The sequence below is a fragment of the Chlamydotis macqueenii genome, chromosome 2, assembly GCF_036417535.1.
Source record: "Chlamydotis macqueenii isolate bChlMac1 chromosome 2, bChlMac1.mat, whole genome shotgun sequence".
In the NCBI taxonomy this organism is placed as follows: domain Eukaryota; kingdom Metazoa; phylum Chordata; class Aves; order Otidiformes; family Otididae; genus Chlamydotis; species Chlamydotis macqueenii.
The window spans coordinates 69,014,842-69,041,004 of record NC_141557.1 but is presented as its reverse complement, the minus strand read 5'-3'; the positions used below and the strand labels follow the sequence as shown (position 1 = coordinate 69,041,004).

Genomic DNA, 26,163 nt, shown 5'->3' with positions numbered 1-26,163 from the left:
TGGGGGAGATCTCCCAGTCCTGCTGAAGTCAGTGAGCAGTTGTGCTAGACCTGTCAGCTCTGCTGTCCTGAGCAGCAAGAAACCTGGCTTCTAGCCTACCGCTCCTCACCTGCTCAAAGACTTCTATGGTCTCTGAACCTTATGGCTTATTTCTCTGTGGGGAAAGCCCTAATTTTGAATGTACTGGTTTGTAATGTTGCATGTCTTCCACTGTGGGCAGACTTCCATGGGGTTAGGACCTCCTTGTATTATTTTTGGCCTGTCCTCATTGTTTAGTGGGAGTGCTGACCTGTGCTCACTTGGCTGAAGTAGTTATGGCTGGTGGTTTGTTACTGCCACTCTGCCAGGGGTGCCTGCTTCCCCCACAGGATCAGTGGAGAGGAAGGTGAGATTCCCCCTTGGGTTTGATTCAGTTCAATGTTGGATAGTTTAAATTAAGCCACCTATCCCAAACTGGCCTTTGAGGTCCATAATCTCCTCTGCAGAGAGTTGTTCCTGCCTGAGCTAGTCCTGTCTGAGTGAAAACCACAGATCATACCACAGGCACAGGGTACTTGTTGCAAAAGCTGATGAATTGTGTTTGCTCTCATCTGTTGTGTGTGGGCATGACTGGAGCAAGGAGCAATTCAGCCATCAACGAAGCAGTGGAAATGGATCCTAACTGACTGAGGAGTTAAGTACCTAGAAACCTGCGGTTTTGGTGATTTTCAGTAAAGTTCAGTGGGAAGACATGCATGACAGCACCTGCTCCTAGGCTGAAGAAGAGTTAGTATACTGAGATGTTATTGTCCTCTTGAGGGATAATGGTTGAGGCTTGCCCTGGTAAGGACTTGTAATGTGTGATCTTTTGGCTTGATGTTGAAAGTGGATTGCCCTAGGATGTGCTTTTACACTCCAGTGTGAAGGCTCCTTATGGAAGGATACTCTCTCCTTTCTCTGCTCAGGTCTGCAGAGAAATTATTCTGTAAATGGGAAAAAAAATGCATGTGTTTCTTTCCCAATCATTGACCTTGCAGCCTCACAGTATCCGACCATATTGTAGCTGAATCCCCTGAGGTCATCAGGCCTGTGGGCAGGGAGATAAGGAATGATTTTTGAGGAGCTGGCTCACTGCCTGGCCCTTCTAGAAAGTGACACACATGAAGGGGTGCCAACACAGGGAAAAGAAGGAGGCTGTAGATGTTTTATGAAGTGTGTGAAGAAGTACAGTAGCTACGGATCAAGGAAGTTCACCAGCCCCAGAGGGACATGCTGTGCATCGGAGAGGTCCTGAAACATTAATATGCTGATGGAGAGGCTTATTTTATTGCATACTGTGCATGCCTGATGAGTCCACAGCCTGAGATCCTTGTAAATCTTTTACAGCCCGGAATGAGCAAGAGGAGCAGGAGGAAAAACGAGAGATAAAGAGAAGATTAACACGTAAGGTGAGAAGCAACTTTGATCCTATTATGGCACTACTGTAACTTTCTCCCTAGTGCACAGTTGTTTGCCTTTCTCATTTTCCTCAGCAACATTTCAAAAAGCACATGTGAAACAAGTCTTAAAAGAAATCTTTAAAAGAAATCACCAATGTTACAGGGTGCAAGTCCGCAGGCAGTGAAGGGAACTGCTTTGCAGGCTATTGCTGGTAACATTTTGAAACTGGACAAAAGGCAATCTAGTCTTTATAATAGGAGCTTTGAAGAGTGAAGGATACAGAGCCTAGCACTGGTCTAACCCTGCTCCCTGTAAATGTCATGGCCTCTGCAGCCATTACAAAGAGAGCGCAAAGTTTAAACAATGCTGATTGCATTTGAAGATTCCATCTAAAAAAAAGCATTAAATTGGGAAATAAACTTTTTCTGGAAAAGGAGATTGTCACTTGAGGCATTTAAACTAAATAGAGACAAGCACTCGCAAAATGGTATATAGTGAAAAAAACAATCTTGTATTGGCAGGGAAGGATGAACTAACTAGCATAGTTTGCTTCTGAGTTTCCTCCTGTTTGAAAGTCATTTACTTTAAAACTGAAGAACAGTCATTTCAGATACACACATTTCGTTTCGCAGCTGGTGTAAATGTCTACAGATGCACCAATATACATAGCCAACAGTCCGTCCTGTTATTGCAGATAAACTTTATTTCACCACTGACATATTTCCTATCTCCAGAGGCAGAAAAAGCCCCCTAAAACCTCACATGCTCATGAAGCAGCACCAAACCCTCCCTGTATGTGTTTAGATGGCTTAGTCTTTCTGACCTATGTGATCAGAAGTTTTCATGGTATAAATAATGACAAGGAAAGGGCTGTAAATATACATGCAAATGTTACATTCAGAGAGCTGGATTGTTTTCTTTCATAGTTAAAAATCTCACACCTTGTTCTCAGCTCACATAAATCAGCAGAGTTCTCCATCACCAACGGGATGATCCTGCTGTTGTCTGCAGGAGCTAAGAATGAAGCCCAGAGAGCTGCAATGCTGTTTTTAAAACACATTCCCAACAACAATGGCAGGGATGGTCTCGCATCCCCTCGTAGCGCTGCCTGAAGGAAAAGATCCTAACTGCATTGCAGATGTTGCATGGGACTTAAGCTCTGCGCAAAGGCTAGAATTACCATTGTACCAGGCTTTCCATTTCCCTGCACATTGAGGGGTAAACATGTACAGGAATCCGATCTGAAGTTTGATGCTGTTTAATGAACAACTGTAACAGATAAAAAGCAAAGCTGCCCATACCTGCTCTGCTGCCTAAGAAATGCCTTGCTAACTCAGCCTGCATTCTTGCTGTACAACTTCCATCCCCTGCTATTTTGTAGGAAAGGTACAAAGCACATGAATTGTCTGTGGCAGGCAGAGGCCACAGCTGCTTGCTAAACTGAAACACCCAGGCTGCCGTAGCATCGCAGCAGTGTCTGCTCCCTGAAACCTCAGCAGTTTTCTATGAGATTTCTTTCTTTGTCTTGGTTGCACTTTTAAGTAGGAACAGCAGCAAGAGCAGCGTTAGTCTAAGCCCCTGGCAGTTGGTTCTTTAACGTTCATACCCCCATGCCCAGTCACATTCCTTTTAGCCTTTTTTTGGCTTCTTCTTTAGTAAAGATTTTTCTCCACCATGTTTGTGAGGTGGGTAGCAACATGACTTAGCATTGTTTGATTTTTATCATCTTTTTCAACTGTTGTAAATTGTTCTAGTGACACACTGTAATTTCCATGAAAGAACTACACCCTTGGTCTAACAACAAATTTTGTTCTCACCTACCAAACGTATTGTTATAAAAGCTCAGAAATCACTAGAGGAAAGAAGTTAATAAAGCATGCAAGTGGACAGAAAAGAACTAGAAATGGCAACCACCTAGAGAATCCTGCAAAAATTGTTGTTATTCCCCAAGCCCTGTCTTTCATGAGCGCGTCCCAGATGTGTCGTCCTGTCTACAGCAGAGAGGCAGGCGCCTTCTGTTGATTTGTACTGAAGTCTTACTACCAAAGGATTTTAAACCTCAGATCAAGCAGAAGTTTAATTGAGCACGACAAGTGTTTTGCCCAGCAGACCTTTCTGTTTGCACTGAGGTTTAGTGCACACATGTGCCTACAGGGTAAATTCAACACAAGGGAAGTATGTGACGTTGTCTCCTTGTAGTAGGAGGGTAATAATACTCCATGGGTAGCTGGTAATAAGAACGAAAGGGAGTTCTGCAGAAGCCACTGAAAAAACTTTTGACCTTGCACCATAGAAATTGCTATTGTCCCCAGTTTTTCTGATGGCTTTGTTCCAACTCCAGGGGAACAACCCACTTCATCCATTAAAAAGCTGTTCTTAAAGTTCCTTCAGCACTGACATTTTGTTACAGTATTATGATGATAAGTTGTAACATGGCATGCTGTAATAAGTAAGATTACCTTGCTAGGTCTAGATGCCTTATTAAAGTCAGCAATAAATATCCAGTTGAATTCATCATCTGGACAGGCAATTTCTAAAAAAAAATTTTTAATCAGGTGACCTATAGCAACCTGCACCTTTAAGCACTTTTCATCCCCTCGGACTCATCTAACTCCAGATTAACTGGGGATAGGAAATAGCTGCCGTTCAAAGAACGAAATGGAGGCAAATGCTGCTTGGTACAGTTTCTCTGTAGCTCGTGTCCCTCCTGCCCGAGGAAGGAGAGGTGAAGCACATTTGCCTGACATGCCCATGGATGGGTTCTGGACATCCAACCACCCTGTGCTCCTGCCCCTGCCCCTGCCCCTGCCCCTCGGAGCCCACCGAGCATCTTTGAGTAGAGGGATGTGTGGATTAGGGGAGGGAAATTTCTCTGAGCACTGATCTTGGCCCACAAGCCAATTCCAGGAATATTAATGTGCAGAGGACTTCTGGGAAAAGTGTAGCAGGCAGGTCCCCTCCACGAGGAGATCTGGGCCCCCAGGAATTACTACTACGAATTTATCCTCTCTGAACCACAGTGAATTTGGCCAAGCATCAAGGCAATTAACACAAGCCTGAACTCCCCCTGAGGACTTCCATTACAGAGAGAGAGTCATCGCCTGCATTAACAGAACACGTTACAAATCACTTGCAAAGAGGAATAAAACTCTTCTTTTCCTACCTTTTCTTGTCTCAGATAGCATCATATTCCCCATGCCCCAGAGCTGTTTACTGCTTCCTATTCCCCACTGTCAACAGCTAATTTTTTCCCGGAGGTCTAACTCCAAAACTAAAAAATATTATAGCATTAATAACGACAACCAAAGTGATGAGGTATGGCTGTTTCTTAAAATCCATGCAGTAATCTTTGATCCCATTAAATTCCTGCCCCGGTATAACTTAAACTCTCTGTTCATTGGAGAGCAAGTTGGTGCCTCACTGGGAAATGTCTTGCTGTTCAATCTTTTCTTTAATTGACCTCCACTGGCTTGCATCAGCACAAGCTGTTGAAAATAATGAATTGGAGAGAGGTGGGACTCGTGAGAGGAAGCAGGGGATGGGGGGGAAGGTCAGAGAGAAAAAAAAAGGTTAGCAGCTAATTTGGATAAACTGCATTTATAGTCAGAGGGAAAGGTCTTTGGGGCATTTTCATGGTATTCTGCTCCTTTGTCTTACCACAAAAGATGGGGAGCAAAGGAGAGAGGGGGTTGTGTGTGCTGCTAGTTAGGATCTGTAATTTTTCACCTTGATTTCTTCCCTAAATAACAACTATAATATTTTAATGAGGTAACAAAGCAGGCAACGATGAAGTGACAAGACACCAAGCTTCATTGTGACTGAAGTGGAGCAAACTCAGCGTTTCACATTTGACTAAATCCCAAGACCAGACTGGCCACAGTACATCCCCCTCCACTTTACCTGCTGGCGGTGCTTGGGTTTGCTTCATTTCCCATGCTGAGAATAAAGGGGTTTGTGTTGAACCTTCCCTTGTAAATTGGCTTAGTATCAAAGCTTGAACCGTGCCCATTTTTATCTCCAGTGATCCAGAATATACAGAGGAAAACTTGACCTCCCATGGCAAGACCTGGGAGACCCTGTCCTTGTTTACACTGCTTTTGCGTTAATACAAATCCATTTACTTTGAAAGGGATTTTTACCCTGGTTCACACTTAAATAATGAGGTCACTTGCCATAAAGTTGTCCTGCTCCTTCAGCTCACAAATCTTTGCAAATACAGGAATAGAAATATGTATGCTCAGGAGGCACACCTCAAAAAAGTCCAGAGCACGTTCCTCTGACATTAACAGAAGTAGGTGAAAAAGGGTCCAGCTCAGAGAGCGAGATCCCTTTCTCGCTGCCTGGAGCACCACTGCCTCATGCAGGCAGTTGCATCGTGTCCTTGACCGTGTCCTTTTACTGTAAGTTTTGAACACACCCTATTCTTTCTGCCTGTTTTAGAAGAAGCAGAGCTCGTTCTCAGGTGTTGCCCAAGAAGGATTATGTAGCATTAAGCAATTTGGACCCAAGAGACCGCAGCTCACGGGTCATAAAAATAAACTCCAAGGTGAGATCTCCAAGGTGAGCTGTGCCCTTACCACGAGCAGACGTTGAACTGACACCTACAACTGAGCCCTTCAGAGTCTGTTAGCCAAGCTATTTCCCCAGCTATTTAAGAGTTAAGGGTGCTCTGGTTAGCCCAGACATACCGAGAGACCCTCATGCTTAGCAGCTTACAAGCTATCTCTGCAATGGCACAAGAAAGAGTTTGTTAACCATTCAATTTTAATTAATTGTTTTTAGAAAACCACTCTTTTCATTCAGTATGATCAGATTGGCCCTTTGGTTTAACATACTGAATACATTTTGTGTGTGTGTGTTTATATATGTAAATATATGTAGATTTATGCCTATACATGAACTATGTGATATAAGCTGTGGATTTCAGGACTCTCTTTCACAGTCAGAGCACGAGAACCAGTGCATCTTTTTTCTGTTTGTCGCTCTGCCCCGGGCCTCCTGGATCACCTTGAGCTAGTTGCTCAGTCTCTGTGCTTCGCTTGCTCCACCTGCCCTGTGGGGATGGAACCGCTGCCCACCACTCCGGTGGGGTGTATAAGTACCTGAAATCGCACGGGTTGTAGGTTCCTGAAGTAAAGGCAGGGCATCTAAAAATAACACACAGTAGTAGTTCTATGACTGCAGAGGAAGAGAAGAACCTGGTTTATGTTCAAGTGTCCCCTAAGAATGAAAAATGCATGGTAGCACCAAAGTTTCATAGTGTTCTTATGCCCTTGACATTTTTTCACGTATAACTCAGTGCACTGTTGTTGACACCCAAAGGAAGGGTGAGTTTCAGTGCTCTAAAATGTGTGGTTGAGGTACCTAATTTGGGTTTTGTGCATTTGTGAACATGAGAACTTACCTCAGATTTGTCTCATTTCGTCACGTGGCCCTTAACATTTACTGTCATTTCTTTGATTTTAGCCTACACCTAGCACACCAAGGAAGCCAAATTAGCTGTTTAAGACCCAGTTTAATATTGACGTAAATACTAGCAGTAAATTCACGTTGCTGGCAAAAATACCACTGCTTCTGTGGCTCTTGGTGCTCTTGACACCACCTGGACATCAGCCCAACACGGCATGCTTTACTGTATCGACAGCCACCTCCCTTCCTCTTTGTACAAACGCGGTAATTGCTTCAAGTAGCATGAACGTGAAAGCTGGCTAATGTCAAGGGCTGACAGAAGCTGTGAAATACAGCCAGTCATTTTGTGAAAGTCCTCTTCCAGCTTGGAAAGCTTGTAGGAGCTCCTGCTTCCCTTGTAGCCATTTAGAAACAGAAAGTTTAATTCATAGGATTTCATATTTTGTTGCTGTCGTCATACTCCATCTAATAAGACATTTTATTTTTTAAAAAATTCCAACCTAATTTGAAACAACATCTCAGCTACGTCCTAAAATGATGAAAGCTGAGAACTGCACAGATAATATTGGTGACTCATCCTTAATTTGTGCAGTTGTAAGAAAAGAAGCAGCTAATGCAAGTAAACATGGAGTCTCACCCTTATCTTTGAGATTTTGGAGTGTAATCATATTATTTCAGCATACATATTCTCATAGTCAGGGTTTAGATTTTAAATAATGGGAAGCAAAATTCTGCTGTGGTCTCAGTAATAATGCATCAGTGCTAACAAACCTGCAGCTCTAGTACTAGGGCTGCTAGAAAACCCTAGCAATTTGAAATCACCTTCAAGACGAGTTGTAGGACAGAGAGAAGCCTCACTCATAGCACAACTGTGATTATACTCTAAGCATGGTGTAGCAGTTTGGTTTGCTTGCTTTTATTAAAAGCCCGTCTATTAACTGCAGTGTGCGTTTGGCTTGCAGGTGACAGGCGTAGGTATCAGAGCTGCAGGCTGAAGAGGCAATTCTGTTCTGCTAGCCTGAAAAATAACATTTTAAAATCTATACGTGTTTCGATCTACTTTATTGTGCCCTCTGGCTTTTCTGACATGGTACCCTAGCTCCCAGATAGGTTTGTCCTGTTGTCTTAAAAAAAAATGCTTGCTGTGTATGCATTTTGGTTTTTAAAAAAAAGGTCTCCAAAACCTGTAGTCTGAGTTCAGAAAGGCGTGCTTCTTGCTAGCCTCCCTGCATACATGCTCTTTGGCTGACCTGAGCATGGCTGGCCTGAGCGCCGATACATGAAATGGAGCTTTTCTTGGGAAGCTTTTGGAAGAAGTAGGAAGAATGTTGTGTGACAAACACACGCAGAGCAGCTCACCCCAGGAAGCTTCATGCCTGCCATAGAAGAAGGTGTGTGTGAGAGAACTGTCTAGTTTTAAGATCTTTGCAGTATTCAGAAGTTTTGAAGTTGTTCTTTTCAAACCAGCAAGGAGTTTTTTCCCTACAAATGTTGTGATTTACCCTAAAATCTCTTTGGAGACAACACATGAACTGCCAAACTGCAACTTGACTGATGTGGGCTGTCCTAGGCACGGGCTTTACATGGCAGAGTGTAGAGTTGTGCTCCTGGTTCCGCTTTCTTTCTGCCATTTCTCTCCCTTCAGTGTGAGCAAAATGGCTGGGCTGCAGCCTGAAGGGGTAGGACGTGATTCTTGTCCCTGAGCATTTCACAGGCAGGGTGTTAGCGCAGATCTGCAGACTCTCTACATGAGGCGTTTGAACCCAGTTTGTGAGTGAACACTCGGGACTCTCTGTGTAAGGTGAGCAGCCCCACTGTCACCTCCCGTTGCAACCATCTTTTCTAAAAAGAGAAGAGAGAGGCAACCATCCATGCCAAGAACAAGCACACAGGGATGTAAGCCAGAGGCAGGATGGGGCAGTGGAGCTATCTTGCATTAGCACCCAAATGCTGGAGACAGGTGAGATTTCAAGCATGTGCTTGTCTTTCCTGTGATCTTGCAAATTTTTCATCCTCCACTTAGCATCCTGGCTGTTTGGAATGTTAATTCTCCCTGGAAGATGAAATGCGGGGAACTGAGATACTTAATTTGGGAGCAAGGTGCAATTGCATGTCAGGATCCCAGAGTCTAAATACCTATGGCAGAAAAGTGTCTCAAGCATTTTATGAACTATTTAGACCTTTCGCTATTCACAAGAGGGAACTATTGCAAACCACACCTATTTCTAGTGAGTGGGAATAGCACGATATACTGCCTAGCTGATCGTTAGCAGGATATTGTTTTTCCTGATATATCATGATTACAAATGTTTCACTCTAATGGTGGAACTTTTGCAGCTAACATACAGCCAGATGCACACACATACGTAGCACCTTCTTCAGAAACACTTGTGTAATTGCTTTTGGCATTATCCAGCGTGCTGTGCATCCAAGGAGATTTGATCCCTGAAAGCCAATTCCTGTCCCTAGCCATGTAACTGGCTGTATGATACGTGGACTACCAGCACACTACTGTTTCTAATTTGAGAGGAGAGTTTTGACTGTGGCTGCCTATTCTGCTGTGGAATTTGAAAGAAATGCTTTGGAACAATGAAGATGCTTTCTTGACACGATACAATCCACCCTTGCAATTTTTTTTTTCTTGGCTTGTAGTATGCAATATAAACTGTTAAAAGTCAAACATGCTAAGACACAAAATTGAGCTGCAGTGTACAGTGAAAAGTTCAATGAGCCCTAGTCATCATCCTCCCTACATTTTCTGGAGGTAAGGACAAGTCTGCAGAATATCAGAATGGTAAGGAAAGTTGTTTGTCACGTTTTGCACGTAATTCAGCACAGGAGCCACTCAGTGCTTTTGCCTGACTCTTCCCAGGCTGCATGGAAGCGCACACAGAAGCAGCTCGGGGCTGGGGAGTGCACAGCCTGTGTGGGTATTTTTAAAGTTAGGTTGTGGCCTTCATCTCTTCCTACGACATCAGTGCACTAGGAGGCTTGCTTGTGTTACATCTCGTTTCTGCCAGGGGTGATCAACCTCAGCCAGGGATTGGGGGGTCTTCCAGCCACAGCTGCTTCCCAAACAACAGTGGGCTGCTCCGGCAGCGAGGTGGGATGATAGACAAGGTGCTCTAACAGCAGGTTATCTCACAAGTAGCAATTCTGTGAAAGGCTGATTAAAACAACGGTACTGGGAATGTGTGAGCCCTCTTATTATCATAACGATGGCTGTAGTAAAGTAAATCCCCAAGCAGCACTCTGCAGGGGAAAAGTGAAGTCCTGATGTCTTTTTCCACTCCTTCCTCAAACCCGCAGCTGAGTCAAAGGCCCACGGTAGAAGAGCTACGTGAGAGGAAGATCCTCATCCGCTTCAGTGACTACGTGGAAGTGGCAGACGCGCAGGACTACGACAGGAGGGCGGACAAACCCTGGACACGACTCACAGCCGCCGACAAAGTAAGTGGAGCAACTTTGGGAGAGACATGATCTAAATAGCTAGAGTACGTTGCAGCAGACAGCATCCCTCGGGTCCCACAGGTCCCACAGCCATCAAGGAATAAACCTCCACCTGACGTCCCTTCCCAACACGCCTGTAGTTTCTTCTCATTCACAACATTTGTTGTTTGAGTCATAAATCTTTGGCAAGAAGGCTCCTATATGCGTGGAAACCAGGAGCAAGCCTAGCAGCATTACACCACTTAAAGAGAGAGGAAATAATTTCAGGCCCTTTGAGGAAAGGTCTTGGTGGCGGCCCTGTTACTTGTTTGCGGGTCTTGGTCTTGCTACATAATGCTGCCAGCTGAGGGGACCTGCAAGACCTGGCAGGGCAGTGTGACAGCCGCACTTCCCAGAAATGCTGAGTCAGAGTGGAGCAGGCCAGGGTGCAAAAATGCCAACAGGTCAAATAATTGGCAAAGGCGCCTCCGTCCCACCAAAGCCAGGTAACTTCTCTAGTGTGTGACAACAGGGACCTTTGCTCAGGATTTCTGCCTCAAGAGTATTTTAAGCACTGAAGTGAAATCACCTGAGCCCTGCAGATGAAGGAAAGCTGCACGTTTGGTGTTGTCAATGCTGTCTTCTGAACACTGGTGGCACTTTCACTAAGTGATGTCTCTGATGTCAGCATTGGTGGCAGAGGGGTTAAATTGCTGGCAAATTATATCCATCACATCCTGTGGGTCTTAATGGTGCCTCAGGAAGAATATTTAAATGTTTTATGGCCACTGTAAGAAAAGAGGACTATGAGTCTGATCAGTGATTCCCGTCCTTACAGTCACTCCATGATGCCCATGTAGTTTTAAAGACTTTCAGGTACCAAATTCAAGCCCTGAGTATTTCTTTGCTGTGCAACTCATGCAGCAATGGAGACCATGATGTCCAATGTTTAGAGACAGAAGCAGGATTCCTGCCCATGCCATTCATTTATGGCACTCTTGGTCTTATTCACAGAGGAAAAGGCAGCCAGTTATACTTGTATAATTTAACCAAAGGACGGACTTACATAATTTTGTGTCCACTGGTTTTCTCCTTGACAAAGGGCTTTTTTTCAGTTTAGCTTTGGATGAGTTAATGTACCATAAACTGATCTGAAAAAAAAAAAGAAAAAATTCCTCTGGACTGTCCACAGCCCATGATAAAAGCTTAAATTAGCTTTTCCCATTTTATCTCACCATGTAGGATAAGATCTTAGTCAACTGACTTAGTTTTATTCTCCCAAGTGGTAAATGAGGGAGGGAATAATCTCCAGCTGGTTCTGCAGCCTTTGAGAGATCCCTGTCTGGGATGAAAGGCTGGGGATGAAAGGCCTTTCCTTCAGCTGGGAAAGCAGATTTGGTGTCCCGAGAGGTCCTTCCTCATCCAATGTCTGTGAAAAGAATAGGTATTAAATGCTACTATTAAATGTAGCCTGGTAAAGGATTCAGTATTAATGCCAAGCACTTTCAGGTCACTTTTTCTTTTGGATAATGCATGTGCAAAGTCAATACACAAAGAAGAGGGCTCAAGTTCTCCACATGAACCTTTTCTAAGCAAAGCAGCAGCAGCAGCAATGTTTGTCATTCTAATATTACTGCCCATTATGTCATAAGGAAGCAGATGTATTATTTTGGGTGGTTTTCTGATTTCTGCTGTTCATATGACCTGCTTTTCCTCACCTCTGAGTCCGCTGTTGGAAAAAAGAGCCAGACAAATTGGAAGCAACTCTAAAATGCCTGACAAAGCTACAACATCCTAGAAAAGATTATTTTCTTCCAGAGCTTTGTTCAATAACCATCTTCATTGGTCAGCACAGGCTAGATTTACTGCAAAAATGGATTTTAGTAATGGACTCCTGTGTCAGTAAATCTTGCTCTGTGTGCTGGGTGTAAGGAGCTGCCTTCAGTCTGACTTCATCTTTACCAGGTCTGACTGTTAGAGGAATAAAAAGAGTACTTCTAAATCTCTCCAACAGCTGAGGGATGCAAGGGGGAATAGATTTTAGACCTTGTGGGAGTCAGCAGCCCACGTGGCCTCCTTCACAATCACTTAAACAGCAGATTGGTCTGCTGAAGGAAGGCCCTTGAGTTGCTGCATCGTCCTGATCGATGAAGGCAGAGCCTGACAAACATTTCTCAGGTAAATAAAAAACCAAAGCTGTGCAGAAAGAGCAAAAAGGGCCTTTTCTGTAGATCACACTCACAAAATCTATCGCTTAGGGCTTGTCAAGGCAAAGGTAGTTGGTGACTGGATCAGTGGCTGTTGCAAAAGCCCTGCTTCGGGTTTGTGCGTTTTGTACTAGTTTAGATTTCCTTCATGAAGAAAAATTCCTGACAGAGACAAGTACCACTGACTGGAGCAGCCACTTAGAGCCGCTGATGCTGATTTCAGCATCACACAGAAAGGCAGTGGCACACACCTCGGACCCGCGGGAGTGTTTGGCCACAGTAGCCACCCTGCACTTCCTCTCCAAACGCTGATGCCGAGGCCCTCTTGTGAGCTGCAGATATCACCGGGCTCTCAGAAGCCTTGACTTTGGGTTTGGGACTTGAGCCAGTTCTGTTTCCTGCCGGTGCTGAATACAACTGCCTCTGACTAGGTTTTTGCTGGATTAGTGCCTTGAATGGGTTCAGCAAATGGTACAGCTGGGTCAGAGGGAGGAGGAGGGCAGAAGGGCACAGCCAAAGGCAGAGAGGCAAGCAGGGAGCCAGGCATCCCTCTGTCCCTCTCAAGTAAGCTCAATCACACTAAGAAATTTCACCCAAGGAAATTCAGGATAGCATAAGGGTGGAAAACATCCCAAATGTGAGTTTGACGAGGTCCAGGCGGAGTTTACTTACAGTCCTGCTCTGAAACAGATTGCAGTGTTTGAGAAGCTCTGGTGCACGTTTTTTTCTCATACTTGTGCTAATTTGGATTTTGAACATGAAAGTGTTTACATCATAAGCCAGAATTGGGTTCTGTATCTGCATTGTCTACGATGCATTTTCAAATTGAGCCATTCCACCAAAGCATTTATCTATTCCCTTTATGTGATTTAGAATACGTTTATCTCTTTTCCTTTTCACATTTTACAGCCTTTTTAATGTTTTTTTCTCTCTGTGATAATCTATCATCTGCCTCACTTTTAATATACTGTTTTGAGAACAAAGTGAACTTATTTTGATCTCTCTCATTTATGCATTTATGAGTTTATTTGTCCTTTGCAGGCAGCCATTCGAAAAGAGCTTAATGAATTTAAAAGCACTGAAATGGAAGTTCATGAATTAAGTAGGCATCTAACAAGGTAAGCTGAGATTAATTTTTAAAGACTATCAATGAATACTGCTGTTCTCAAAAAAAAAACCCAGCAGCTGTTTCTCCAACACCTTCTGAACACACTGTGAGGTCTAAACAACATTTAGAATTACAGATTGTAAAAAAGCTTGGACAGACAAACTCATGCTGCCTCGTTACATGGCGGTATGCAGGCACATGCCGTCTGTTTAATGAAGTGCAACCTCCTTTTATTTTATTTTTTAAATCATTGTGCTAAAGCTCCACGTCTGTTCTTCTGATATCAAAAGTAAGTAGTGTTGGTATCTGAAGGAGGACAGGGAGCTCTTGTAGAGCCAGTACGTAGTGAGGTGTGAATGAGTGCACACTCACACTCCACTGAGGGTACGGCTGTTCCATGCTATGCACCCCCCACATGCAGATCTCTCAGTCCTGCCCTCCACATCCTGCCATAGGCGATGCACTGGGGAAACAGCAAGATCAGAATTATGAGAGAAGTGCTATTTTTTACGCTTTTAGGTTCTTTTCTGGTTAAAAAGGTAGAGATTGAATGAATTATCCCAAAACTATGTCCAATGATTGAATTAATTATCCCAAAACATGGCCCCAAACTGCCAGCCCTCCTCTCTGACAGGCACGCATGGAGGTCAGGGCATGTCCCCTCACACAGCCTGTGCTGAGTCCGCGCTGGCTTTGACGCTGAGATGAGCTGAACTCCGGGCATTTCAGCTGGAGTCTTTGCAAATCAACATTAGCCCCCCACTCATTGTTAGACATTAAAGACAAGAGTTAGGTGTTGAAGACAAGCAAGAGTGAGATCTGGTGCAAAACTGGAGCTGCCCTTGTATTAATAGATTCATCAGCTAGGTGCTCATAAAAAATGCAGTTAATACTTTTAAGAAAAATACAGAAAAGCTTAAGGGAAAACTAATTTTGTATTAGAGGGGTTTTATGTGTATAAATTAATAATTATATTAAAATTCACCACATGTATTATGCATAATACTCCCTTGCAGAAATGATCATCCTTCTACTTCCTAGCACGTGCCAGGATGGCTGCAGTGGGGTTTTAAGAACGGAGTGCTGCTGGAGACAAGCCAGCTGCCTTTGAGCCAGGGTCTGGAAGAAGCCCTAGGGTGTGCAGTTGGCCTAGATCTGTTAACCCCAGTGACTGAGCCTTTGAGGGACATTTGGCTCACTCCTCCAGGAGAGCAGTGACGAATTTAGAAAGGACGAGGCTGTTTTAATGGGGGTGTTGCTACAAGGAGCTGGGCTCGATTGAGATCTCCATTCATTTCCATGAGGCCGTTAGCACCCCACAGACATAGAGACTGATTTAGTTTTCCAGATGTCTCTCCAGCTGCTTGGCTTTTGCAGGTTTCCGGACAATATTTTACTTTTCTTCTGGTTTTGGGGTGAGGAGTGACTCTCTGAGGTGACTCAGTTTGGTTTTGAACACCACTGAGTAGCTTTGGCTCACTTAAGTCTGGGCCAGGCATACTCAGAGGAATAGATAATAAACTAAAAATTGGTAATTACTGGTAATTTCAAGAAATATGCAGTTGAAGGAGGTATGCTTAAGCAAAACAGAGCAATTCCCTTAAACAAACTTAGATAAATTACCATTATAAAATCATTAGCAAGGTAATGAGCTATTCATGTCATTAAGCAGTGGCATGAGCTGAGCGAAGAACCTGAGTGTTGCTTTACTAGTGGGACACATTCATTAATTCATGATGGAGTGAAAAATAAAAGCTTTAAAAAAAATACCATTACAGAGCTGAGAAACCCAGACCTCCTGACCCAGGATGTACTTGCAAAAAGGGTGGCCATTAGAGCTCTGCTTGTCCCTTCAGCCTCAGACATTAGGGAATAATGAGACTTGAACAGTATGTAATTCTTTCTGGCTGAAGAGCATAAGGTTTGTCTAAACCAGACAATTTTTTGTGGAATCAGGCATGATGTGGTCTGAAAAGGACTCGCTGATCTGAAATAACTCCCTCAGGGATCTGATAGGATGAACCCAAAGCATATTGGTGTCTTTTGGTGCAGCCTGCTAATGCCCATGAACCGTGAGTCAGGCGAGGGCCAAGGAAGTGTGAGTGTTCTGGGTCCGCAGTGCCAGCGTGGCTGATGTCAATGCTGCAGGAATTGAGCTGCCTAATTGTGTCACTGTAGCAATTAGTTCTCCTTTTCTCTTTAATCTACAATATCCATTGGAGAATATTATCTTACTGTTTCTCTTTTTTCTCCTTGGCTTTTAGGTTTCACAGACCGTAGCAGTTCAATTCTACCTGACTACTATGCCGTCTTCAAAACATAACTAAAAGGAACCATAAGTGCTGGTATTATTCACTTCCCTGTTACGTACAATGTAAATCTTCTGAACTGCCTTTTTAAAAAAAAAAAAGAGAGAAAGAGAAAAATTAATATAAAAAAAAAGGAAAATTGTATTTACATGTGATATGTACTGCAGCATCATCAGACCTGCTGGTTCAAGCTTCAATAACAGAAAATACCCCTGGTGGGAATCGTGCCAAGACTTGGCATTTATGTATAAGACTTCCCTGGCATGTGGATTTGCCATACATATTCAAGCCCAGCTGATGGTGCATCCATTTCGTCTTCAGGCACCCCTCATCCTGAGAAGCCTCTGTCATCAACTCTAGAGAGCCCTGAGATGGTGTTCAGGGAGTCACTGGCCTTGGCAAAGTCTCCAAAAGACTGGCACCTATGGCACTAAAGCACTTACACCAAACACTCTTTTCAGGCTGCGAGCACCTTATGAGGACGGTGAAGGAGCGAAACTCCTCTAGGGGCCATGCCATCTGTGAATATCATCTGACTAGAAAGGCATTGCTTTCCCTGGAGAAGTTTATGGCCAGTCGATCGGCATTGTTTGGCTCCCAAGCATGAAAAGGCATCACCTGTAAAGAACAGGACTCCCTACTGAAGGCTGGTTCAGTTCGAGCAACTGTTTATTTTTCATCTCTTTCAAGTGTAATTTTCTAAACCCAGTTGTGAACCCATCAGCAGCAAGCGACAAGAATGTTGAGGACAAGCAAGCAAAACCCATCTCTTCATGGTCACTGCATGGCATTCGCTCAGCTTGTAGTTTCTTTTTACACCCAAAGCCTCGTGATTGTGTGAGAGCTGACGCCCGCTCGGCAGCGAGGAAGGCTGGGATTCCCGCCCGCTCTGCAGAGGGACACGACAGGAGGAACTGGGGAGGTTCGATGAGGGGATATCTATCCTCTCTGTATCGGGTGTTGCAAGAATTGATCCTAAACTCATACTGAGAAAAGCACGAAAGATTGTGTTACCTGGCCTAACCAAAGGAGTGGGGTGCATTGGTATGGGTGGTGAGACTTGCCACTGGTACCCACAGCTGAGGCATAAGGACAGCAGTCCAGGGGCATTCTGTTTTGGTTTTAATTTATTTTTATTATCGTGGTTTAACACACAAACTGACCAAGCAGAGCTCAGAGAGCTGGTCACTCTGGGCCTGGTTTACCTGTCAACTGAAGCGTGTGCATAACACTTTTAGTAAGCATGCAGACAGCCTCACTGCGTTCCAGAACACATCTGACAAGCTTCATTGAAACTGAACACATCTAAGTGCTTTTCTGAACTTAGGCTAGCACCTTCCAGAATCAAGTCCTTGACTAGTATCACGCCAGCAAGCTGGGGCAAACATTGTCTAGGATTCCTTTCCAGCTCTAACAAGAAACTATTATGCCATGTTTGGGGCCAGTGGCCCAAAGCACTGTAGCAACATTACTGTAACAAGTTCCAGATTATTACTTCAGGACACCTTTTTTTTTTCCTTCCATAATAGCTATTTTGCGCTGACAGTTTGAACAGAGAGGCCAAAGTTTTTTACTACAGTATTGTTATTTCTGTTTTTTGGTTGTTCGGTTTTTTTTTCCTTTCTCGCTGTCTTCCATGTATCTATCCACTCTTTGTGCTCCCTCTCTACCTCCCCCACTGGCATGCTAACATTGCCCCTTACTGATTGCGGGCTGAGAAGCCCCTCGCACTTGCGCATTTAATGGCCAACGCTGCATAGTGCCAACACTCCTGCCTCGACTCAGGCCTCCATCTCATTCCTCTGGTCACAGCAGTAAAGCAGAAGGACCTGTGTGGAGCCCATGGAGTTGCTGTAGCGTCCAGCCTGCCCTAACAGCACTGGCAGTGAGGGTACCACACTCCATTTACACTGAGTGGTGGTACTCAATGCCTCACAGATTGGCTCTCCATCAGAGACAAGCGAAAGCGTTTCATTCTCCTCTGTGGCCATCCTTGCAATGCGATGGATTATTAGCTATTACATAAGAATTGGCTGCTGTAGGATGGAAGATGCTACAAAGGAAGGTAAAAACCAGCTGGTTTCTGGTGCCTCGTTTTTGAGGCAGCTTGCCTCTGATGTGATACACTCCCCAGACCAGGTAATGGTTTTTCAGAGAAACACACACAGTGATTCCTGTATCACCAGCTCACGGTTGCTTTAGATACAAGTTCATCGGTAGTAAAAGCCTTTAATCTGCATTCTTATCAGCTCAGTGCAGCAAAGACAGAGCCCTTCGGTACTAGCCAGGCGTACACTGCTTTGGGGTTATCTTCATGAAACTCTGGGGTTCATGATTTTTTAAATTCATTCACATGCACCTGTGTGCGCAACAAGACAGCATCACAGCTTCAAAAAGGGAAAACAAAACTCTATGCTTTTGACTACATGTACATTGTATTAGGAATCTAATCTAATCTGTGTTGCTATCTGCAACGTAGCTGTTTTGAAGAGCAACAGGCCCTCATGGTCCCAGTATCGATCACATACCGGCTCTGGCATCGTTAGCTTTAGAGGTTCAGTGTGAAATGGAAGGAGACCTTTTAAGGTGTGGTAGTGGCAGAAACCACAGGACACAGTAGGCTCATGGGAGGAAAAGGTGAGGTGGTTTGTTTGGGTTTCTTTTTTTCTATTTTAATCACAAAATGAAAGGAGGTGGAGGTAGCAGACTGGTGGTGTCAGTGCTATAGTCCCCAGGGGAAGGGGTGTCTGTGGGCAGCATCACTCTGGGTACTGCCACTGTCCCTCGTGGGCATGCACCCCAGCAGTGCCCACGCCTGCCAGTCTGGTAGCCTAAATAAACCCTTGGGCAGTGGTTGAGGCACATCACGGCCAAGTCCTGAGTGACAGCCTGAGACTCCCCAGCACCCTGCCTTCATCTGGCTGGGCCCAAGGCAGGGCCCTGCTGACCACTTAGCAAGGCTCTGCCTGCCTCAGGATTCATGCTGTCCCCAGGACACCTACGTGTGGCAATGCTTGCTTTTTTTTTTTTCCCCCCTTTGCTTTTTTTTTTTTTAATAATGTTAACTCCTGGCTGAGCAGACACCAGGACACAGTGGAAGAACTGCCATATTTCTCCCAAATTGCAAGTAGAGCTTATTACTTGAAAGGAGAAGAGGAAGGAGAAAGAAGCCATATAAAGTGTTTGGCACTGTAGTAAGCATCACAGAACTGGCACATCATCTAGTTTTAGCTTCAGTGAGCCTGGGTATTTTGCAAAGTTGCCTTTTGGTGAGGCACTCCTCAACAGCCTCTCAGTGCCTGAACACTGCAGCGTGTCCTCAGTTTGCACGCCCACCTCTGGCATCCATGGGAAGCTGCTGGCAGACTGGGGAACAGCTAGTCCTTTTTTGTAAATCTGTGTTCTTGAGCACTTGTCCTCTCATCTGTGAAGACCATCTCTATCACAGCAAAGTAGTTAAAAAAAAAAAAAACCAAAAACCAAAACAACGCAAAAACCAACAAACAGTCATGATTTCCCCCTCTCCCATTTCAACCTAGATTATGTGTAGGACATAAATGATGGCATTCCTGCTAAGACTCTGTTAACATCGCATCCTCATTCATATTAGGAGGAGATGAATAGTAGTAATAAAGAAATTACATCAGGTTTAGAGAATGGAAAAATCAACGCAGAACACAAATGGCTATTGCAGTCATCCATCTCCAGGGCTGATAATGGAGATAATATTCTAGAGTCAGGGAAGAAAAACATTTTGGTTATAATCTACTGAATCCTGATGGGTTAGTCGTACTTAAAATGTACAAGTATTGTGACATCTCCAGCCTATGGAAAGGTGAAGTGGAAACTGGGGGAGCTGAGGAGGTGATGGGGATTGCAAAAGAAATTCCAAAACGTCTAGATAAAAGTTTTGATTGTTTGAAAAAAAAAAAAAAAAAAAGGTTGATGAGGAAACACAATGGTGGCATTGCCGTCCCACCCACTCCCTTGCCAGCAGCAGGCTATAGGGACCTGGTGATGTGTTTATGACCAACAGGAAAGGTCACCGTTGTGGCCTCTCCCCATCCTACACCCCGCTGGTGAGGTACCTGCAAGCTGAAGAAGTTTCAGGCTGCAGGTTCACCGGGATGGGGCTCAGGTCAGCTTTTGTGTTTGGACAATTGGTAGCGTGCACTTAGCAGAAGAGAAAGAAGGGGGGAAATAATATAATAGACTTTTAACTATTTTATGTTAACTGAAACTGTTCAGTGAGCCCATCACACAGATGTGTTTCAGTCTAATACTTACATGTAACCACAGCACTTTGTCAACAGAGCGGGAGCACTTCCAACATGCCTAGTGAAAGCTTGCACTCAAAAAAAAAAAAAAAAAAAAAAGGACAAGATGGAAACCAATAGTTACACATGAATGGCGGCTCCCTAACGTGCCTGCAAATAAAAATCACTTTGTATACATAGCCATGGGAGATGACTAGGCTAATAAAAAAAATCAGGAAAGAAAAAGGGGACAAATTATTTTTCCCAGGTGTTCAGTCTGCTCAAGCTTGGAACAACTTCCATAAACAAAGAGGAGGTGATGGGCACATTACTTGCGTTCCCATGTGTCCCAGTTACTCCTGCACCAGTTGCATTTTCCAGTTGATATCCAAGTGTATGTATATAGTTCGTCTTTGTATAGGAGTGAGTGTGGTGGCTGTCAATCATGTGCTCTTCCAGTATTGTAATTTAACAGATTATAGTTGTATGAAAACAATGTAAATAACTAGAAAAAATTAAAAACTGGATCTCTATGTCCTAGTTTTTGTACATACTGAAACTGCATGGTATTTAAATTATCGTTTGTCTCTGCTGTATGCAGTTTCTTAAAAAAAATTCATTTAAAAAAAAAAAAAGCATTCCTGTGCCTGTGTATTTTATCACCCTCTCTCCCACTGACTGATAGCATAACAAACAGATGCAGTGGAGGATCCAGCCCTCCTGCTGCCAGTCAGGCTCAGCACTGGAGCCTGGCAGCTGCGGTGACACAGTGTGCACCCACGTTGCGCCCACACCTCAGCGGGGAGGAAAGCAGAAGAGCAAGGCTTACCAGAGCAGATGGATGGAACGCGGTATGGGCTGAGCCCCTCGTGCCGTGTCTGCGAGCTCGTTCAGCCAAGTGGGCAAAGGAAGATGGCCGGTACCTCAGCTGCTAAAGTTGTACCAAACACCAGGCTAATAAAGAACAAAACCAACAGTCGGCACTAGGTGCACACACAACCAAAAGCCACCTCTCACCACAGTGTTGTCGGTACAGGGTACACCCTGTCAAGCGCCTACTGCCAGAGCCATCATACAGCATTTGCCAACTCTACTCTCCCTGCCCTGTTCACAAGTCTACGTATGTCCAACATGCAACAAACACCCTGTGGGTAGAGAAAATGCCACTGGGTAGTACCAGCAAGTGCTACTGCTGTTCAGCAGAGGAGCCATACCTGCACGTCCAGCTACTTTCACCCCACCTTTTCATCTTTTTTTTTTAATCTCCCCCCCCCCCCCCCGCCGCCGCTTTCCCTGAGTAGCTTCAGTGGTTGCACAGCATTTCAGGTTGTGAGCAACTGCAGCCACTGTGTAGTGAAAAGGGGAGGAAAAACCTTTGTCACAAGAATAGGCACGTACCTTCAAACAGTCTCACTAGCCTTCTGTGGAAAGTACAGAAGGTAATAGCTCTGTTTAGTTTTTATAATGGTGCAAAAATTCTGACACCCCCCCCCCCCCCCCCCCAAGTAGCAACTGGCACCCAGCATCCTCACTATAACTGGCAGGTGGGAGCAGCTCCCCTCCCATTGCACACAGAAGCTTCCCAGTACATAAAAATGAAATGTCTATACACTTTAATGGCCAAAGTCTGCTCCTTTCCATTGCTGATATGGAGACACAATGTGACCAAAACTCTCGTACTGGGCTTTTTGTTTGTTTCCATTAGGGTAAGTTTTCAATGACCTCCTTATAATCCTTGTGTGTGTGGTTTTGTATATATTTCCATACTGGCAGCCAGTAAGTTTGTAGTTATCCAGTGAGGGTTGGATAGACTAAAGAAAGAAGTGGGAAAAAAAATAAAAATAAAAATGAAAATTTCATTTTTTTTTTTTACTTAAGAACCCCCCTCCCCTACAACTAGCTATGGCTTCCATAGCAGCATTATGAAGTGCTTTGGTTATGTACAGTGATTTCCATGCTTTAAAAAGAAAAATGTTGGTGAGGATACATTGTACAGGGAATGTGAGAATACAGCCCAGTCGCTTGCACTGAGACCCCTATGCAAGGGCTGTGCTTTTAACAACATTTCATAAAAGTGGTCTAAGGAAAGAGATGTGTGTGTCTTCAGTGAGCCCATGACTAGCAATCAAATTGCAATCTAGTGCCATCTTTAGGCACAAAACAAAGAGGGGAACTGGAAAAAAAAAAAAAAAAAAAAAATCAATTTTCCATTAAACAGGCAGCCCCTGGTGACCAGCTCAGCAATAGCATTTGTGGTACCCTCACCAGCTGCCTCAAACCACCTCAGAAAAACTTCAGAGAGCAGGCTCAGAAAAACAACCAACAGCCAGGTGCACCCTGCAGCTGCTCTCTTGCAACATTCCCTATTAACAGGACACCAGATACAACAGTTTATATTTTAACATCTATTTGGTCAGTGTCTAAGTATTACACACATGGATACATTAACCCTGAGAGGTAGGAGACAGACATATCTGTTTAGCAGTTAAAAATATAAAAAGTTGGATCCATAAACATCCTTGTGCACGCATGCCCAAGAACTCATCTTCAGCCCAAAATAATGGCCACTAGGCATTTGAATTTTTAATTTTTTTTTTTTGATAGGCGGGGAGGAGGTGCTGGAGGGGGTGGAAGGAAGAGGCAGACATGCTGATTCCACTGAGCAAATTCCACAAAGGCACTGGAAGCCCCACGTTGCCAGACACAAGCCTGGCAGAGCACCCGTGGAACAATCTACACGTGTGTGCACACAGAGCCACGCATGCATGAACATGCTCTGCTGCCTGGCAGTGACTGGCTGAGAGCTCGGTGCCCTCAGCACAGGTGTGGGGTGAGATTTCTCTGCCATCATCTTCCTGACCCCCATTCCTCCTCCTTGTGCAACTAAGTCTGAAACAACAGTGGCCCAACAAACTATATACATGCCCTGGTCATACAGTCAAATTGGCCTGTGTGGGACAAAGCGGCCGCTCTACTCCTGAGCAGTGCAAGCTGCTAACTTCTGGTGTCTGTATGGACATCACCAGCATCCCCCTATGCCCATGCTGGCAAGCATGGCCTACAAATTGTACAAAATTGCCTACAGAATTCTTCCCCGAGTGGCAGAATGAATGAAAGTTTGGCCTTTCAGTAAATTTGTGCCACGTGGTCAGGAGCTCTGGTGTTCATCTTCAACTGAAGTTGTCCCATGGGGTGATGAAAGTTCATCTATCCACAGAAACCTGCTCTGTAGCACTGTTACTTTAGCAGCACCTGAATTTGTGTATTTCAGCCTCTTTTGTCTCCATACTCTCCTGCTCTTCTTTCCATACTCTCAGGCCCCTTACTAGAGTCCAAATCAGTCATCATTTTTCAAGCATCATCCTCTGACATCTGCCATTACTCTCTTCTTATCTGGAGTTTCCATCACATTTCGACATCAGCTGGAACTGGTGCATGCAACATGGGTCAACACAGACATGTGGCATCGCTCTACACCTCTCTGGAGAGAAAGTACAGCTTGAGGGAAGAACTGTACCAAATTAAGCTTATTTTTCTTGTTTGCAAAGCCCATGAAGATAGTTAGCAGGGGGAGGTATGAGGGGGGAGCTTTCACTCTCCAAACTGAATACTTCAGTGTTGTTTCTGTTGTCTCTGGGGAAAAAAAAAATGCAAAATGCAACAAAAAAAAAAAAACAAAAAACAAAACACCCACAAAAAATCCACTCTTAGCAGCTAGCTCTGTATGAAAAAACAAGCATGGAGCAAGCAGTGACATACGCAGCCAGTTAAGGAGAAATAATGCAAAGGTAGATAAAACATCTCCTTTTCAAGCTACTCAGGGAAAACGACCATCAAATTACTTGTTACCACACTCCTCCTTCAATGTCATGCAGCTAACAGAAAACAAATAGCAAAAGTAACCCCTTCCCTGCGTAACTTAACTAAGCCAGGGATTTCAGTAGGAGGCTCAGCTATGTTCAACTTCCAAATAATCTGTGCAAGGAACTAGTAGTCCACAGTAGATATCACAAATACCACAGTGGTTTAGATCAAGAGGTCAAAGAGCAACAGTTAGCCACATATGCCAAATTCCAGGCTGACTTTGGCACAGACCAAAGCTTCCCAAATGGTGGCCTCTGCTCTAGGTTGGGACTTACTTTAAAAGGCATCTTGCCTCAGCCTCATCCTGCTCATCACATGCCGGGGACAGTGGAAGCTCCTATTTTGCTGTTCTGCTCTCTTGGGAAGCAGGTCTCTCAGCTAAAGCATTATGTTCAACCGAGCAGATATCACCAAAAATTAACTGAGCGTAAGTCAGCCACATTCATACTTGCAGTCTTTTGGGAATTCAGTAAGTTTTCTGCATAAACTGTATCATTCATAAATCCACAGTGAAAGCTTGGAAACAGATCTGTTAAGATACACACAAATGTCTCTTACCAGATCAGCGAAGGAAGCACGGTGTTAAACCATTATCTGTTCTCTAGAGAACTCCCCTCCTTCAGCATAGCCCAGAATAAATAATACGCTCCATTAAAGAAACGCTCCTGTTCTTTCTTTGTACATGAAACTGAAAAAGCAACATACAAACTTCAGCTGACACTAAAGCGCAGCAGCATTTGAGGATGCATCCCACATACACCGAAACATTTAAGTAAAATTGCTGTTGGTCAGGGGGAAATTTTAAGATTTTGACTGTGAGGGTGACTGAGCACTGGCACAGGTTGCCCAGAGAGGTGGTGGAGTCTCCCTCCTTGGAGACATTCAAAAGCCGCATGGACATGGCCCTGGGCAACCAGCTCTAGGTGGCCCTCCTTGAGCAGGGGGTTGGTGGGACCAGATGACCTCCAGAGGTCCCCGTCAACCTCGACCCTTCTGTGATTCTGTGAAAGCAGATCTCTGTCTCTCATCTGTGCAGCTCTGGGACCTGCATATTGATGGAGAAAGGCTTTTTAAAATTAAAAACTCGGAAAAAAAAAAAAGAATTGGGAGCTTTCAGTCAGAGATTGGAGGAACACTCACTGACAAGTCTGGAAGCAATAACACTAACTGGCACTTCTAATCTTGATTCAGTGTGTGTCTCTTCACAGAATATGAGTTATTGATTCCCTTTCAGGACTGAAACTGCTAAACACCTTCAGTGTCATCAGTGCTTGTTTTTTTAATGACTAAGTAATCTGCAGTGTAAAGGCTTGAATAATGCATGCGTAACTTTGGGGGGTTTGTGAATAAGCTGTGCAGCCTGAGCAAAAAGTGTTCAAATGGGTAATCTCTCAGACTGTACCCATGGCCAGGATTTGAAAAACTCATGCACTGCATGTTACAAGCTGCAGCGCGGTTATTCACAGAAGGTATATGCTATTTCCTATCCACGTAACCCAGCTCTCATGCCCACACTAGGAAAACAAGCTCCTATCTGAAGTGAACTAGGTGGGTTACACTACAATGCAAACACAGCAATGGCTTTCAAAGCGGAGATAAACGGGCTTTTTCTGAACTAAGTAAGCTCAGGCATTTCAGGAACACTAACAGCAGCACCTCAGGATCCAGAACAGATAATCTACCAAGGGGTTTAGGCGTAACCTGAACTGACCTCTACGCTTCCCCAGAATGTGCTGGAAGGTAAACCTGACCTAGTTTAAAACAAAAGTTAAGCTTCTAAAGCATTTCAGGTCTGCACTACACTAAGTGCCAGCTAGACACACTCTTCTAAGTGCAATGAGCATACCTGGCATACTAAGCATCAAATCTGAGTCAAATACCAGCTAAGCAGCACATTTTTATATACAATTCCCTGGTCTATACAAGACATAGAAATAGAATTTTACACTTTACAAGAAAAAGATTAGCCATAGATAGAGATTTGCTGGAGAACTAATCACTCTACTTCTACTTACATCATTAATTATATTTCTGTATTAAATTTATTTAGAAATCTAAACCAAACACGAGTCAAAGCACAACTTTGAGTCAAGCATTCAATAGAGGCATTGTTTATTACTGGCCTGTAATTCTGAATTATATTGATTCATCCCACTGATTTT

General features: G+C 44.1%; 1 protein-coding gene across 5 annotated transcripts in view; it reads left to right on the top strand.

Annotated features, from left to right (window-relative positions):
* The window catches only part of PHACTR1 (phosphatase and actin regulator 1), a 317,085-nt gene extending 297,751 nt beyond the window's left edge, over positions 1-19,334 (top strand). For all 5 annotated transcript variants that reach the window (XM_086740218.1, XM_086740215.1, XM_086740216.1 and 2 more), the window contains 4 exons: positions 1,366-1,427; positions 10,138-10,278; positions 13,506-13,582; positions 15,837-19,334. In XM_086740218.1, coding sequence (XP_086596344.1) covers positions 1,366-1,427; positions 10,138-10,278; positions 13,506-13,582; positions 15,837-15,852 — 296 coding nt within the window. In that variant the 3' untranslated portion in view covers positions 15,853-19,334. The remainder of the gene's footprint in view (positions 1-1,365; positions 1,428-10,137; positions 10,279-13,505; positions 13,583-15,836) is intronic.
* The last annotated feature ends 6,829 nt before the right edge of the window (positions 19,335-26,163 follow it).